The sequence below is a fragment of the Primulina eburnea genome, chromosome 15 (genome assembly GCF_022965805.1).
Source record: "Primulina eburnea isolate SZY01 chromosome 15, ASM2296580v1, whole genome shotgun sequence".
Taxonomy (NCBI): domain Eukaryota; kingdom Viridiplantae; phylum Streptophyta; class Magnoliopsida; order Lamiales; family Gesneriaceae; genus Primulina; species Primulina eburnea.
In genome coordinates, this window is record NC_133115.1 from 602,816 (window position 1) to 619,028 (window position 16,213).

A 16,213-nucleotide genomic window follows, 5' to 3' on the forward strand; every position below is an offset into this window, starting at 1 on the left:
GAAAAAAAATTCGATATACCGAAAAAATGTGTAACCTAAAAATCGGACATTATTTTCGTAATTTCGGTATTTTCCCACCCTAAAATACAGATGTCTCATTGTGTTTTATACGACTGTGAAAAACCTCTACGAAAATCCTTGGGATAAAAATCATGTAAGAAAAAGATATTCTGTAACTCCCTCCACACGAACGATTCTTCACAAATTTCGTTGATTGCGCATCCCAATGTTATATTTAGGGGTGGGACAACGGTCGGTTTAATCCGATTTTACTCTATAATGGTTCGGTTTTTCGGTTTTCGATTTTGAATATCTCTAGTCCAAAACCGAACCATTTTATTACGGTTCGGTTCGGTTTTTTTGTAGTGCGGTTCGGTTTATACGGTCGATTATATACGGTTAGCTAAAATTTGTTACGAAATAAAATTATACATCACTTTATGCCTTTAAAATCTAAATCATAGTATTTTTCAAACATTTAATTTGTAGGACTTAATTTTTTATATAAAAAAATTAAAGAAATATATACATAAAAGAAAAGAAAACATCTACTAGTGAGTGGTGAGAAAGAAGAAAAACGATCGGATTGAAAATTGAGAGTTAATAATACTAAGTTTTTAAATCTTAATAGGCTCATTATACATAAAAAGTCTTATATTTAACAATAATATGACTCATTATACATAAAAACATTATATTTAACAATAATATGGCCGGTTCGGTTTTTCGGTTTTTTCTGGGATTAAAACCGAAAATCGAACTGAAAAACCGAATTTCATAAATTTTAAAACTATAACCGATCGAAAAGCCGATAAAACCGAACCATTTAAACCGAATTATTCAGTTCGGTCGGTTTTTTCGGGTTTTATGCCCACCCCTAGTTATATTATGTTTTCTGAATATTTTCGTAGGAAGTGCCTTTGTGAAGAGATCTGATGAGTTTTTACTTGATTGAATGTAACGAATATCAATATCTTTATTCTTCTCAAGCTCTTGGTGAATGCGAAGAACTTCGAGGGAATATGTTTAGTTTTATCACTTTTTATGTATCCTTCTTTAATTTGAGTAACACATGTAACATTATCTTCATATAGTATCACACTGCTTCTTGTCGAATGATAATCCGCATGAGATTTGTATATGTCCAGTCATTGATTTTAGCCACACACATTCACGACTTGCTTCATGTAGTGCACTAATCTGGTTTGAGAACAGTGACGTGTGTGGATCAGATAATTACCCAGCATCAGCATAACCAATTATGCTTTGATTGATATCTTTTAAATACAAAAGTTCCAAGTCTATCGTTCCTCATAGATAACGGAATATACGTTTAATTCCGTTCTAGGGTCTTGTAGTTGGATATGAGCTAAATCTTCCCAATAAATTTACAACAAAAGATATATCATGTCTTGTGCAATTTTCAAGATACATAAGGGCACCAATAGTACTTAGATATGGTACTTCTGGAGCAAGAATAACTTCATCATCTCTACATGGACAGAATGAGTCTTTTTCTATTTTTAATGATCTAACAATCATTGAAGTACTTAAAAGATTTGATTTATTCATATTAAAAAGTTTAAGGATATTTTCTGTTTAATTTGACTGGTGAACAAATATTCCACATTCTTTTTATTCAATTTACAAACCAGACAATAATTTGTTTTTTCAAGGTCCTTCGTTTCAAATTCTTTCTTCAAGTACGACACAAATTCTTGAATTTCTTTATTCGTTCAAATGATGTTTAAATCATCTACACATACAACAATAATCACGTATCCAGATATTGTTTTCTTAATGAAAACACAAGTACATATTGAGTTGTTTACATATCCCTTTTTCATTAAGTGTTCATTTAACTGATTATATCACATTCGGCCGTATTGCTTTAACCCATATAATGATCTTTGCAATTTCATATAATAACATTATCCGAGTTTTAAACTTTGTGCTTCCGACATCTTAAATCATTTAGGCATTTTCATATATATATATATATATTATATATATATATATATAATATTTCATCACATCCAATGGGTGAGTGGCACATCATCGATGCTCACAAAATTGTGCACGGTAGGTGTGCAGGATATCAAAACTAATATATATATATATATATATATATATATATATATATATATATATATATATATTATATAACATTATTGAGTGATCCATTTATACCTAACATGTTTTATATTATATTTTATTAAAAATATTGATGTGATACAACATATATTAACTTCACGTCGAAAAGAAGACTAAAATTATAACAATAACGTATATTGCAGGCAAATTTACAAATTGATACTACAATTTCCCCCATTTTTTATCTACGCTTGAGAAATAAATAAATAAAAAAAATTTTGACAATATATTGTGGGCACACACAAATATATTGTTTTAAAAATAAAATAATATGATTACATCATTTTTTAAACAAAAATCACAAATTATCCAAACAATAGCTACAAACTATTAAATAATAATAAAATTATTTACCCTCAACAGAGTGTCAGAGTCAATAAAATAGACGAGCGCTTGATCAGTTTTCAAAAGTTTTATTTTCTATATCAGTAACTTCTCAAGTGAGCATGCAAGCCCTATGTAATTTACTTGGCGAACATGTTTACTAACGACTCCATTAAGAGGTTAGGGGGAGCAACCCCTTCCTTTTTAAGATGAAATTACCAAATACCTTTAGGGTTTTTAAATGTATAAATAAATCATCATTATTATTATTATTATTATTATTATTATTATTATTATTATTATTATTATTGGTAAAACAATCAAATATCTTTCGAACCTCTCCGCCACTAATCATCAGTCCACTTTTGAAGAGAGAAGGAATTCTCTTCTTCCCATTAACCAATTGAGATTTTTCTCTCACAAAACGTACGTAAATTCAAACCCTAATTTTTTATTATGGAAATATGTTAGTTGTTTTAGGATTTTGTTATATATTTGTTGATTATAGTTATCCAGTTTTACTACTTATCACTTCAACTGATTGATTTTTTTTAAAAAAAATAGCAGATATGTTTAGATATTTTAAAAGAAAGGAGGAAGAATTTGTTATATGGGCTCTCTTCCCCTCCCTCCCGAAACATTTTCGGATAGTTCGAGCATGGTTTACAGATCATTATGTTAATATGAGAGTTTACTTAGTGTACATCGAATGGTAGCAGTTGCAGGTTTCATGTAAAAAAACGATTATTTTCAATTTAATTTTTTGTAATTTTAGATTAAAAAAAATATTAACTAGACTCTAAAAATAATTATTCACAAATAACCGACGGTACAAATTGCAAACACTAACATGATGATGATACTAGTTTTTGTGTGTGTGTGTATTTATTCTTATGTGTGGGAACTAGCACCTTATACTTTTCGGTACGTGGTGGATAAACCTTCTGGATAACACAATCTAGCATGTCAATCAAGTTAGAGATGTAAATCACATTGGACAAGTCTTATACGAAAAGTTTGTCCGAGAATATGTTGACATGAGAAATCAAACTCCTAAGTCACTGATCAAATATTTACCCACTCCACTAACTCCAATACCACATCCGGGTCTAGTGCGTGTGTATATATATATACACATACATTTGTGTGTCAACGTAGGATCATTATTCTGTGTATTTAAACTCGTACATACGTCCAATAATACTTTATCTTACAAGTATCATGTCCAATAAAACATTCCCATGTCCAACGTAAGTAATTCCACATAAAATACGGTTTAAAAGAGAGAGTGTCTATTGTAAACAAAAGCTCTGACCATTGACCAAATGTCAACAAAATTGGCTGCTAAAATTTTACCTAATTTTTATGAACGTTGATGACTTTTTAAATTTTTACCACATATAATCTTGACTGAAGAATCTGAACAAGAACTCGAAAATAATAAAATATCAATAACAAAGTCCATATTAAAGAAAAAAATTATAAAGTCAATGTAATTATTTATATGTAATAAACAAATAAAAATTTAGTCAACGAGACTGAGACACCTCTGATAAGAACTTTCAACATATAAAAGTAGTGCAGGACGACTTTAAAACTTGTTGTTATATGTGTGTGTGTGTGTGTGTATATATATATATATATATATTATATTGACTAAATATAACTTTTTAACCACTTACGCTGGAGAAATGCCGGTCCAGCATTCTCAGCCGTTGATGGGGATATCGCCCGCATCTCCAACAGTCAAAACCCAGCTAGATTAATAAAGTGTGTACATATATACCTAATGATGGTGATAGAGGTGGACCAATTTATTTTTTATCCTTATTTAATTTCTTCTATTTAAAAACACACATTTCAATTTACAAAATCGAATCCAGCCGCAATATCAAGAATAATTAAATATTTTTGGACCATATCTGATCTCGACATTTTCGAACATATTCACAAATTATTTAAACTATTGCGAAATATAATGATGTTAACTAGTGTCTTTGAATAAACCAAATTCAGCTTTCTAAGATACCCTTCTTTTATTTTAATATTATGCTATTTTTCCAGAAATAATTATTAAAAACTGAAGTGTTATTATGAATAAAATAATATATTTAAAATATCAAAAATTCATTTTTTAATATTTATACACATTTTAATAAAATATCAAAAATTGTGAATGGGTTGAGCTAACTTGAGTGAGTCTCATGTGAAACCGTCTCACGAATCATAATTTGTGAGACGGATCAATCCTATCGATATTCACAATAAAAAATAATACTCTTAGCATAAAAGGTAATATTTTTTCATGGATGACCAAATAAGACATCCGTCTCACAAATACGACTCGTGAGACCGTCTCAAACATATTTTTGACTTAAACATATATGCTACGTACTCATGAAATCTTTCTCAAATTCATTAATACTAAAAAATGTGGAGATTGACATGAAAAGGACCACGAGGAAAGCCCGACCCTACGGCGTCGTCGTGTTCCTATCGGCAATGATGCGATGGATTCTGATTCCACTTTTCGGCCCACTCGCTAGCTAAATATACGCTCATTTAGACTTTACCCTCTCCTTTGTTTCAACACGCCGAAACTTCACTTTTGATGTATGAATCATCAATCTATTTTTCCTCATCCGTGGATTCATGGACTGTGCATGCGTCTGTATATATATACGTGCACACCAATTCTCTCTGTCGTCATTCAAGGAACTGAAACCTTTTTTGTGTTAACCTTGAATTCTTTCCTTTTTCTTCTGATTCTTGATTTAGCCTCATCGGAAAAAATAAAAATGGTTAAGACAGGAGATTCATCTTCTTCCGGTAATGGGCCGAGGGTTAATGAGGTGGAGTTCAAGTACACAGGTGTGCGGAAGCGGAAGTGGGGGAAATATGTGTCGGAGATACGGCTTCCCAACAGCAGGGAGAGGATATGGCTCGGCTCGTACGAAACGGCGGAGAAAGCGGCGAAGGCGTTCGACGCCGCACTGTTTTGTCTTCGGGGACCTAAAGCTAAGTTCAACTTCCCTGATGACCCGCCGAATATCCCCGGCGGCACTTCGCTGTCACCTGCTGAAATTCTGGTCGTTTCGCAGCAGTATGGCAATAGCAACTTGCCGGGCCTGCCGACTGATGGAGATGCTGAGTTTCAGGCTCAGGTTATGGCTGATCAGGAGATGGAAGGGACTTCACCGTCGTCGAATTCGGAAGGAGATGGACCAATGAATTCGATCGACTGGTCTTTTCTTGATATGCTGAATTCATCAGATGAAAATGGTGGCAGCGGAACTTGGGGCCATGTTTCAGATTTCGAGCTTTTTCATGAGTCCGGTGATGATGTTTACTTGCCGCCGCATATCTCTACCGGAAATGATAACGACGACTACTATGACAACAATGGAAATGAAAATGAGCCATCTTTTCTTTGGAATTTTTAAGGAACATATACATATTAATTTCGTCAGAACGAGACAACAATAAAATTTTAAAATTATATATAAACAAACATAAATTTTGAAAAGTTCATATTTCATCACATTTAACATGTCTCGTTTCATTATCAGGGTTTTTGGATCACGGGAAATTTGGAGGTTTTGATTCTCCCTCAATTTTTTTTAAAGTTATAAAAAAAAAATCCATATTGATTTACTAAAAACTACCTGAACTTAGACTTTAAATGCATGTGTGACAAAATAATAATATGTTTTATACACACACACACACACACACATATATATATATATATATATATATATACAAGTAGAAATATATCTTTGGACAATATTTAAATTGTTATTTTTTTATATATATATTTACCTTGTTTATTCAAGATTCTAGCTGGACTGCCTTTCGGTTCAAGTCTCAAGCTTTTTTATTCAAGATTCTAGCTGGACTGCCTTTCGGTTCAAGTCTCAAGCTAGTTCCAAGATTCAATTTAGCTTGCTCAAGCTAGCTGCATTTGATCTCCTGCTGGTATACTTGCATATTAAGTTACCTTTCTCACGTACCAGCCAGATTTGTCAGAAGATCCATTTGATCAATCATGCACAATAGTCGATGTCTTCCAGTTATTCAAAAATATCACAACAGTTTTTCTCTATCATGAATAAACTTTAACAGAAGCCGTTGGTTACCATATTTAGATAGAAGTCAAGGTTTATTAATTACGATGTACTATAAAAGAAAAATCGACAAAAGGCATGTTGCTTCTACGTTCGACTGTTGTGATATATATTGAATTTAGAGATTCATGACATCATGTGTTTGTATTTGTTGAGTTTGAGACTAGGAGTTTCAATGTAGCAAGTGAATAAATTTTAGCTGAAGTAGATTGTTACAAAGATATACAAGTCCTTTAACATTATTAAGGTAAGCTCGAGTACTATCTCGATATTTTTTAAGAAAACTTTAAAACAATTTACTTAGCCTCTCTAAATTCTATCTTTGATCATACACAACCCTGTCATGTTATGATTTGAAATTTTCGGGAAAATTCATATATTCTTACAAAACATGACATCGAATTAGAAGGAAAAAACCATTCAAAAATCGATGATCGATTACGTTTATTCTCTCATTCAAGATCGATCAACCTTTTTTTAATGACTATGTTTAGCCCTAAACTTGTCTCAGCCGTTAATTGCAACTTGAGTGGGTTTCATGTGAGACCGTCTCACGGATCCTAATCTGTGAGACAGGTCAACCCTACCTATATTCACAATAAAAAGTAATATTCTTGGCATAAAAAATAATATTTTTTCATGGATGACCCAAATAAAAGATCTGTCTCACAAATAGACCCATGAGACCGTTTCACACAAGTTTTAGCCTTGCAACTTTCAAACGTATTGAATATACATACAAATTCTATGGACGGAGATATGTATATATGTGTGTCTGAGCTAGAGAGGCTGTTAGCATATATATTACAAGAGTTTTAATTTTGTCACCGTCCAGCAGGATATAAATATGAACTCAATCTCTTCAATAATATGGCCAAACTTATAATATAAAATTCCAAATCAAGCTTCCTCGTATTTGATTTTCGTTTGTTTCGGAGCCACACTTGTTTTTTGTACATGGGAAAGGCTCCAAATAACTACTTTATTCCATGTCCAAAATATGTCAAGCCACCACTAATCGCACGACCACCAATTAATTCACCGGCCACTTCCTTCAAATCGAGGAATTCTAAGACCAGTTTGGGGGTGATAATGTTTGATTTTCATGGACCGAAAATAACGGCAAATATTGTATCGGTCTGTTTTATCTGGTACAAAAACTTGTGTGAGACGGTATCACGAGTCGTATTTGTGAGACATATATCTTATTTGGATCATCCATGAAAAAGTAGTATTTTTTATGCTAAGAGTATTACTTTTTATTGTGAATATAACGTCTCAAAGATTAAGATCCGTGAGACGGTCTCACATGAGACCCACTCTTCATCTGGTGCAGCATAAAATTTCTCCTTCGATTGCCAATAATATTACAATCGCCGATTCAAGAAACACACACATATTCGTCGAGACATGTGATTATTCGTGCGCATAGATTTTTCCACTGAATTAATTATTTTTTAGAAATTTTTAATCATTACTTGTTATTAAAATTAAAAGATGATAGATAACATAATTTTATGCAAGTTTAAAATTAAAGATAAGGATAGAAAAAAGATTTAAAACATTTTGAAATTTTTTTCGAAAGGAAATATTTTTTGAAATTGAAATATGAGATATGGTAGTTACGAAGTTCCCGGAATTGATTTGATATTACATTCTTTTAAAATAAAAAATAAAAAAATACTTTAAATGATTTGATAGGGGCATTTTTGTCAAATGAGTTTTATCAAACCCATCAGGTCGGATCAGTGTGATTAAACTGTGCACATCTGGTCTTCCATTTCTCAACAAGGTTTTAATGGACCTGGTCCATAATATGATTCTTCGTGGGCCTCCGGCACTAAATGGGGCCGGCCCAAATTCAATTGGCGAATCCGCTGGGCAACCTAACTGCTTGTAAAACATTCATACCCTCGTTTATTTTATATATTTAATTAAATTCAAATTTATTCAAATTATATTATTAAAAAATTAAAAAATAAATTTGAAAAAGTGTTAGTAATAATTTAAATTAAATGCCACCCACCATTGTAATCACATGCATGTGGGGATAATAAAACTAGCTTTGGTTAGTATTGGTGAAAACATAATTAATAATGCCAGCTCTTAGCCATTCTTCCACTAGTTTTACATCAAAGTTTTCTATTTTAGATTTTTAATTATTTTTTTGATATTAATGTTAAGCTTTATCCAATTAGTCATTTAGGTTTTAGGTCAATGACTTTCATTTTGTAAAAGGAAGATAGCTAGCTTTCATTGTTTTGGACCATCGTTTTATAAATTTCCACGAAATCTAATATATGCATATTTTTATTTGCTAAAACCATTAATTTGTGATTTTTAATTCAACTAAATGTTGTCTTTAAATTACTTTAAATCATAATTTTTTTATTATCTCGACATTAATCGGCCATTAAATATGACAAAGAAAAGGCACTTTATTACAACGCATATAGTAACATTATTATTCATTATAAAAGTCAACTGGCCATTTTTTGAGTAGGTATATTGCAAGACGGTCTCGCGGATCTTTATTTAACCGGGAGACCAGTCAACTATATTTATACTTATAATAAAATTGTAATCCAAATAAGATATGTGTATCATAAAATTGATCTGTGAGACGTTTTACATGAGTTTTTTGTATGTTTTTTGTATGTGTTATAAGTACAATAATAATGTTCAGTTGCGTTACTTGATGTTGATTGTTCATCTATCACTTTATGGATAACTAATTCTATGGATTACTCTAGGTAAACACTGATAGTTTAGTGATCTGGTCTACAAATCATGTTAGTCGAGTAAACTATATTTGACAAGTCTTATACGACAAACTAGATAAAGAAAGTGTCGGCAGTCGGAATCAGACTCATGGCCTCTTGGTCTCGTTCTCATTTACTCCACCAATTCAAACAATCACGAGGAGCTTCACATGTATAATCTTCGTTCTTATCTGACGTTTATATATTAGACGTTATTTACATTAATGTTCTAATAAATGATTTAGTATATCATATCATATAAAAATTTCATTTCCAAACCATATAAAAACTTCCATTTCTTTCATATTTCATCAGTTTCTCATATAAAAGTATAAAACTATGGCTAGTATTGAGACCAAGTCATGCATAATTTTATGTTGGGTATATATATATATATATATATATATATATATAGGAAGAGATATATAATGTAATGTAGGCCAATTAGGGTTAGATTGGAAATGGGTTCATAATTTCGCCAGCAAAGAAAAGAAGAAGAGATGCCAGCAGACTCAAAACTTTCTAACTACTCACAGTAAATGCAAGAATTAAGGAAAACCATCCAACTGCCGAAACCCTACGCATTTACTCTTCGATCCATTTCCCATACAACTATGTTTTCAAACTATATATCATCCTCAATCTTCAACGAGCAGTAGCGTGAACCCAACTTCTTGATCATGGCCAGAGCCGAACAGCACTTGTTGTCGACCGAAATAGTGAACCGGGGCATCGAGTCCTCCGGTCCCGACTCCGGATCTATGACCTTCTCCGTCAGGGTGCGGAGGCGGCTGCCGGAGTTCGTGAACTCGGTGAACCTCAAGTACGTGAAGCTAGGATACCACTACTTGATCAACCATGGAGTTTACCTGGCCACCATCCCGTTGATGTTGCTGGTGTTCGGTGCGGAGGTGGGGAGCCTCAGCACGGAGGATCTGTGGGGGAGGGTCTGGGAAAGCACCGTGAAGTACGATCTCGCCGCCGTGGTGGGCTTTGTGGCGCTGTCCGTGTTCACCCTGTGTGTGTACTTCATGACACGCACACGGGCCGTATATCTTGTTGATTTTGCTTGCTACAAACCTCAAGATGATTTGAAGGTATATAATAATTATTTATTTCTATTTAATTAATTTTATAGTTGTGAAAAATTATATTAATTATTCCACCACGAGTTCATTAAAAGCTTAATTACATGTTAATTAATGGGCTGAAATATTAGGATTCCTTGTAATTAAAGTGAGCCACAGTTAATATGTATGCTAGCATTAATTGCAAGTAAAGGACTGGTTGGAAACAAATTACATATCTCTTTTTTTATAAAAAATTATTTATTTTGTGTATTTTTTTAATCTTTTATATTTTAATTAAAAATAAATTAACAAAAAATAAAGGAGTGGTTGGGAAGAGATTTGTAATTTTTTATTTTTTAAAAAAGTATCTATCATCTCGTTACACCGTTGAATATACTCTTAAAAGGAGAATATCTTGTTCGAGAGTGTAAATATTTATACCTCTCGATTTTAAATTTTTTTAGATTTATATCTAAGTTTATATTCAGCTGATTATTGAGCTAGTTTATAAACGATTTCTGATATTTTTATATTTTATGATGTATAATTTAGTCTTATACAAATCTAATTTTGGAAATTTTGCTTATTTTTTTATTTCAAATAAAAGGTTCATCTCCAATAAAAAGTACACGACAATTAATGATCAATGTTATGTTTTCAATACAATTGAAGATCCAAATATGTGAAAAGGGTGCCTTTATATATAGTAATTTATATGATAGCGTTGACATGAATGTATATATGCCTGCATGCAGGTGACAAAGGATCAATTCATCGAACTTGCAAGAAATTCAGGAAAATTTGATGAAGAAAGCCTCGAATTCCAGAAGCGAATCCTCCACTCCTCCGGCATCGGGGATGAGACCTACGTCCCCAAATCCATCGGCTCGCCGGAGAACACCGTCACCATGAAAGAAGGCCGAGCAGAAGCATCCACCGTCATGTTCGGTGCTATAGATGAGCTCTTCGAGAAGACTAAAGTCCGGCCGAAAGACATCGGCGTCCTGGTAGTTAATTGCAGCATCTTCAACCCCACGCCATCTCTCTCCGCCATGATCATCAACCACTACAAGCTGAGGGGAAACATTCTGAGCTTCAATATAGGGGGCATGGGCTGCAGCGCGGGGATCATTGCCCTGGACTTGGCGCTTGACATGCTTATGGCCAATCCTAATAATTATGCTCTGGTGGTGAGTACGGAGATGGTGGCGTACAACTGGTATCCTGGGAACGATAGATCGATGTTGATCTCTAATTGTTACTTAAGAATGGGTTGCTCCGCCGTGCTCCTCTCCAATCGCCTCCGTGACTACCGCCGTTCGAAGTACCGGCTGGAGCATATAGTTCGCACCCATAAGGGAGCTGACGATCTGAGCTTCAGGTATGCATTTATCCCTTCGTTTTTATTGGTTTGAGTATTGCGACTTTATTTGAATGCCACTGTTATGTATTCTTGCTGAGGCGTATTTTATCTTCATACTGTTGTGTGCTTGTACGTAGTTTGATTTTGATTTGATTTTGATTTTGATTTTTTATAATATAGCTATCATCATTCTTCACTCCCTTCTTTTCAGGAGCATCCGGCAAGAAGAAGACAGCCAGAGATTCAGAGGTATAAAAATCAGCAAAGACTTGATCGAAATAGGAGCAGATGCCCTCAAAGCCAACATCACCACGCTCGGCCCTCTCGTGCTCCCGTTCTCCGAGCAGCTCCTCTTCTTCTCCACCCTAATCTGGAGGATCCTATCCCGCAACAGTGAAAATTCCAAGCCCACGAAGCCATACATCCCTGACTACAAGCTTGCGTTCGAGCACTTCTGTGTGCACGCCGCGAGCAAGACTGTGTTGGACGAGCTGCAGAGGAACTTGGGACTCAGCGACCAGAATCTCGAGGCATCTCGTGCTGTGTTGCACAGGTTTGGTAACACATCGAGCAGTAGCATTTGGTACGAGCTGGCGTACATGGAGGCAAAGGGACAAGTGAAGGGTGGCGACCGTGTATGGCAACTCGCCTTCGGGTCGGGTTTGAAATGTAACAGTGCTGTCTGGAAGTCCCTGAGGGGGATCAAGAAGCCTGTGAGGAATCCGTGGATGGATTGTATTGATAGGTATCCTCAGGCTGGATTGTAGGCTGGTTTGATCCCTTCCCCTGGTAAGAAATTTTTGGCCAATTTCAAGAGTTGAGTGGATCTCCGTCTTGGATTGGTTGATTCGATTGTTGCATTTGGTTTAGGTGCCAATCACAGGATAGTATCACCACCGAAATGGTGGGCATTTGTTCTGTTGTTATTTACTAATTGCTTGAAATCTTTGTCAAACTTTGAGATTACTTTTTCAGACATTGGTGACTGTAAATTTGTTGAGATTTGGTCTGTGTTTTTGTGCTTGTCTTTACAGGTACATGACGAGCAATGGGTTTCCCACAAATTTGAGATTTTACGTACAAATAACATTTAGTAGCTACTTTTAAGTTTGTTTGTGTGTGGTTTGGAATTATAGAAATACAAAAGTACAGGTTATAATATGATTATGAAATTGATGGGGTGAAGATGAAATATATGATGATTGAGAGGTGAATTATCATTATATATACATTCTAGTTGTACAGTATTTCCCTCGATTTAGTTTTCTGGATGGATAGATGAAATATATAATAGCAAGGAACAAAACAAGATTAAATATCGTATTCAAATCTTAAATAGTTATTTTTTGAGTCGTGTATTTCAAATTCTTCTTTTAACACGAAGTCATTTTAGATCTTGATATACTTTCTCGAATCTATATCCTTCCATCCTATAGCAACTTGAAATCTTCCTCCAAATTAAGGTAACTAGTCTTAATCAAAGCAAGGTTGCCCTTCGAATTGGATATATGAGACTTCAAAAGGATTTGAGAATATAGTTTCAAATTATGCCTCATATCTGGTGTATTCTAAATCTGCCACGTTTATTATTAAATTGTTCGACTTGGAATAAAGTCGTTTTTAAATACCACTGAATTTCGTTCGTCCAAAAAATCAAAGAAATGGAAACAATGGATTCAAATTCATCAAACCACGTCCAACACAAGAGATTCCAGCAATTTCACTTGCAAAAATACCAAATGGGAATAGGAATGACCATGAAAGTTAATGGAAAAGGCTAAAGTATGAGAACATACAACACAATAAACAAAAAAAAATCAATGAATAAAACTTAATTTTTAAGAAAACCACACAAAATTTTGAGAGTTATTTTCATTACAGGAAAACGAGAATCGCCCCCACAGACAACATCAAATAAAGTTACAGGAGAGATCAAGGGATAAAACAATTTCCTCTCCATATGCTATTTTATTGTTTTGCTTGTTCACTACATACAAGCAAAGTATTATTCAAGGAGAGCAAAAATTTTCATCGTCATCACTCGTTAGTCTCGATACCGAACTAGTTTTCGGATATATCTTTTTCAGGATAACCAGTCGTCATCCATTCCTTCAATTTCCTCAATGTCCATGCTGCATTGTCACAAAGAAAGAAATTGCAAAGACATTTAAATTGTAAGATATCTTAACTGATAATAAAAGAAAAGGAAAACAAAGAATGGCAGGAGCTATCAGGTATAAACCAGAAATTTTTACACCACAGTATTATACAAATTCTCTGGTCATATCAAACAATGGAAAATCGAGGGGCAAATTTTTTTTTTTAAGACGTCCCTATAAAACAAGGAATTTTACAGGAAACAATTTAGTAATTCTTGGTAAATAGATTTTGGAATCAAATTGTGCCTGGCCTAAACAGGAGCTGGGTAAAAACCTCTATGACGGGATCAACCTTATGTGTCCATAATCCATATCCAACCGATCCAAAATGAAAACAAATGAAAGATAATTCCACAAATTTCAGGTGACTATTACATTATTTCTCAAGATTAATTCTCACCATGGCAAAGCAGGATCTTGCAAGTATTCATCTGAGCAACAATCGTTCAGATCGTGCAAGCAGCTCTCGTTTGCATTCAGCCAGGCAGGATATTCCATAACTTCATCATCTGGCTTACTTTCCTTCAAGAACTTGAGCCACCAAGCAGAAGTCACCAAATTCATAGTATCATTCCATTCCATCTGGTACTGCTCCCCAATCGATCTGATCTCTGCCATCTCCTTGTCGTCCATAGCTGGATGCAAGCCAGAATCACCATATTCAGGTCACCTCAGCCGCAACCACAGAAGGTGGCACCGCCATGCTTGGAATTTCCTCAGTGGCAGGGGAAGAAGAGGTTGATGCGGAAGAAGAGGAGTAAACTGATGAAGATTTGCTTATACCATTACAAGGGGTCTCCAAAAGGTTGAAATCTTGAAGATTGAGGTTGAGACCTAGCGTTTGGCTTGGTAGGACAAAATTGAGATTTTCTTGAAGAAGTAATGGAGATGCAATTGCCGAAACAGGCCAAGAATAAGGGGAACACAAGACTTGTGAGTAAGATAAATGGCCTAGATTCTTGATCGGAAAATTGCTGGAAGTAGAAGAATTTGAAGCATAAATTCTAGGATTCTCCTAGACATTAATTTGGCCTCCCTTTCTAAAGAAAGTTGCTTAGATAAGGGCCCCAATGGCAGCATTTCAGGCCCTGATCCGAACTGTTGCTGATGTTGTTTATCATTTGCTTGTTTCATTGCCGCTCTATGGAATTTAAGAGCGGCAACAATTTCTCTTCGGGCTTCAGCCATATTTAGCAGCCTTTCTTGGTAAGGCCTGCTTGTGTGAAGCCTTCTCCTCACTTGTTTTTTATGCTGTTGTGGAGATTTTTCTTGTTTATGATTAGAGAATCCATCACCAATTCCAGCAGATTTTGGTTGCTGGAAACCCCTTCTCCCTCTGAATTCTCAACCACCTTATTATTCAATGAATCTTTGGTTCTTGAAGAGGTTAATTCCTTAACAAGGGTACGAATGTAAGCACCTGACAGATGGGGTTGTTTCAAATTTTCAAGATTATCTACTTCCACGACTCCATTTTTCGATTTTGGAGAAGATTTTCCCCTCATTTTCTGTGCTAAATTTGGTTTTCTAGTAAATAAGTTTAGATGGAAATGAAGGGTAGGAAAGTGGAAAGAGGTTGTCCTGAAAATAATTTTATGCACTTTATATGGGGGGACAAAGAACAGAATGCAGAGAGGGTAGAGGTCAAGATGAAAGAAGTGCTCGTGGTGGTGACATGATCTAGGGTTTTTAAACTCTTTTGGAGTTTTCCCTGTTTTGGAAAACTACCCGGTTTTTCCCCCTTTTACTGCCAGCAGGTGGAGATTTCACAATTCAATTTGCCCTCTTTGGTTTTACGCTAAAAAGAATCTCTATGCTCGATTGATATGACGATAATGAAGGCTTGTAATCGAACAAACTGTGATAGATAGATAAGAGAGATCTATCCGGTGGAATTCAACTAATTATAACCATGAATTGCCTAATCAACATTGGTCACAAAATTGATCTTAGCCCACCATATCATTCACTCATTAAGTTGTATAAGAATAAGATGGGTAAACATGACTCCCAGGTACAACCCCAAACATTCCATCATATTACTATCTTAAGGCAACCCCGGAACACAAACTATCTGGTCTTATGCAATCACGTAAAATTCTGTTCTTAATTCTTGAACGAAGATTAAATTTGCAACAAGTTTTAATTTTTGTATACACACGTCAGGCTGGTCAATAAATAAGCCAATTTGCATAGCTATGCCTAGTCTTTTCCATTGAAAGCATTTGGCAAGTCCTAAAGTTGGCTTTATCCT

At 34.5% G+C, this 16,213-nt stretch overlaps 3 protein-coding genes across 4 annotated transcripts; 2 read left to right on the forward strand and 1 right to left on the reverse strand.

Moving 5' to 3' along the window:
- The first annotated feature begins 5,081 nt into the window (after nucleotides 1-5,081).
- Nucleotides 5,082-5,928, forward strand: LOC140815214 (uncharacterized). Its single transcript, XM_073174334.1, has one exon. It carries the CDS (start codon nucleotides 5,094-5,096, stop codon nucleotides 5,919-5,921), a length of 828 nt encoding a protein of 275 aa, XP_073030435.1. The 5' UTR covers nucleotides 5,082-5,093; the 3' UTR covers nucleotides 5,922-5,928.
- A 3,903-nt stretch (nucleotides 5,929-9,831) lies between these two features.
- On the forward strand, nucleotides 9,832-13,117 carry LOC140814261 (3-ketoacyl-CoA synthase 10-like). Of its 2 annotated transcripts, XM_073173192.1 has the most exons (4): nucleotides 9,832-10,464; nucleotides 11,193-11,818; nucleotides 12,012-12,589; nucleotides 12,835-13,117. In XM_073173192.1, exons 1-3 carry the CDS (start codon nucleotides 10,048-10,050, stop codon nucleotides 12,565-12,567), a joined length of 1,599 nt encoding a protein of 532 aa, XP_073029293.1. In that variant the 5' UTR covers nucleotides 9,832-10,047; the 3' UTR covers nucleotides 12,568-12,589; nucleotides 12,835-13,117. The 2 variants fall into 2 exon arrangements, with proteins under 2 accessions (XP_073029293.1, XP_073029292.1); XM_073173191.1 differs by lacking the exon at nucleotides 12,835-13,117 and having other exon boundaries at nucleotides 12,012-12,831.
- Nucleotides 13,118-14,620: 1,503 nt separating this feature from the next.
- Nucleotides 14,621-15,464, reverse strand: LOC140814287 (uncharacterized). The gene is made up of 2 exons (XM_073173226.1): nucleotides 15,199-15,464; nucleotides 14,621-14,933 (listed from the first exon to the last, which is right to left on the reverse strand). The coding sequence occupies exons 1-2, from the start codon at nucleotides 15,462-15,464 to the stop codon at nucleotides 14,621-14,623; spliced, it is 579 nt and encodes a 192-aa protein (XP_073029327.1).
- Nucleotides 15,465-16,213: the final 749 nt, after the last annotated feature.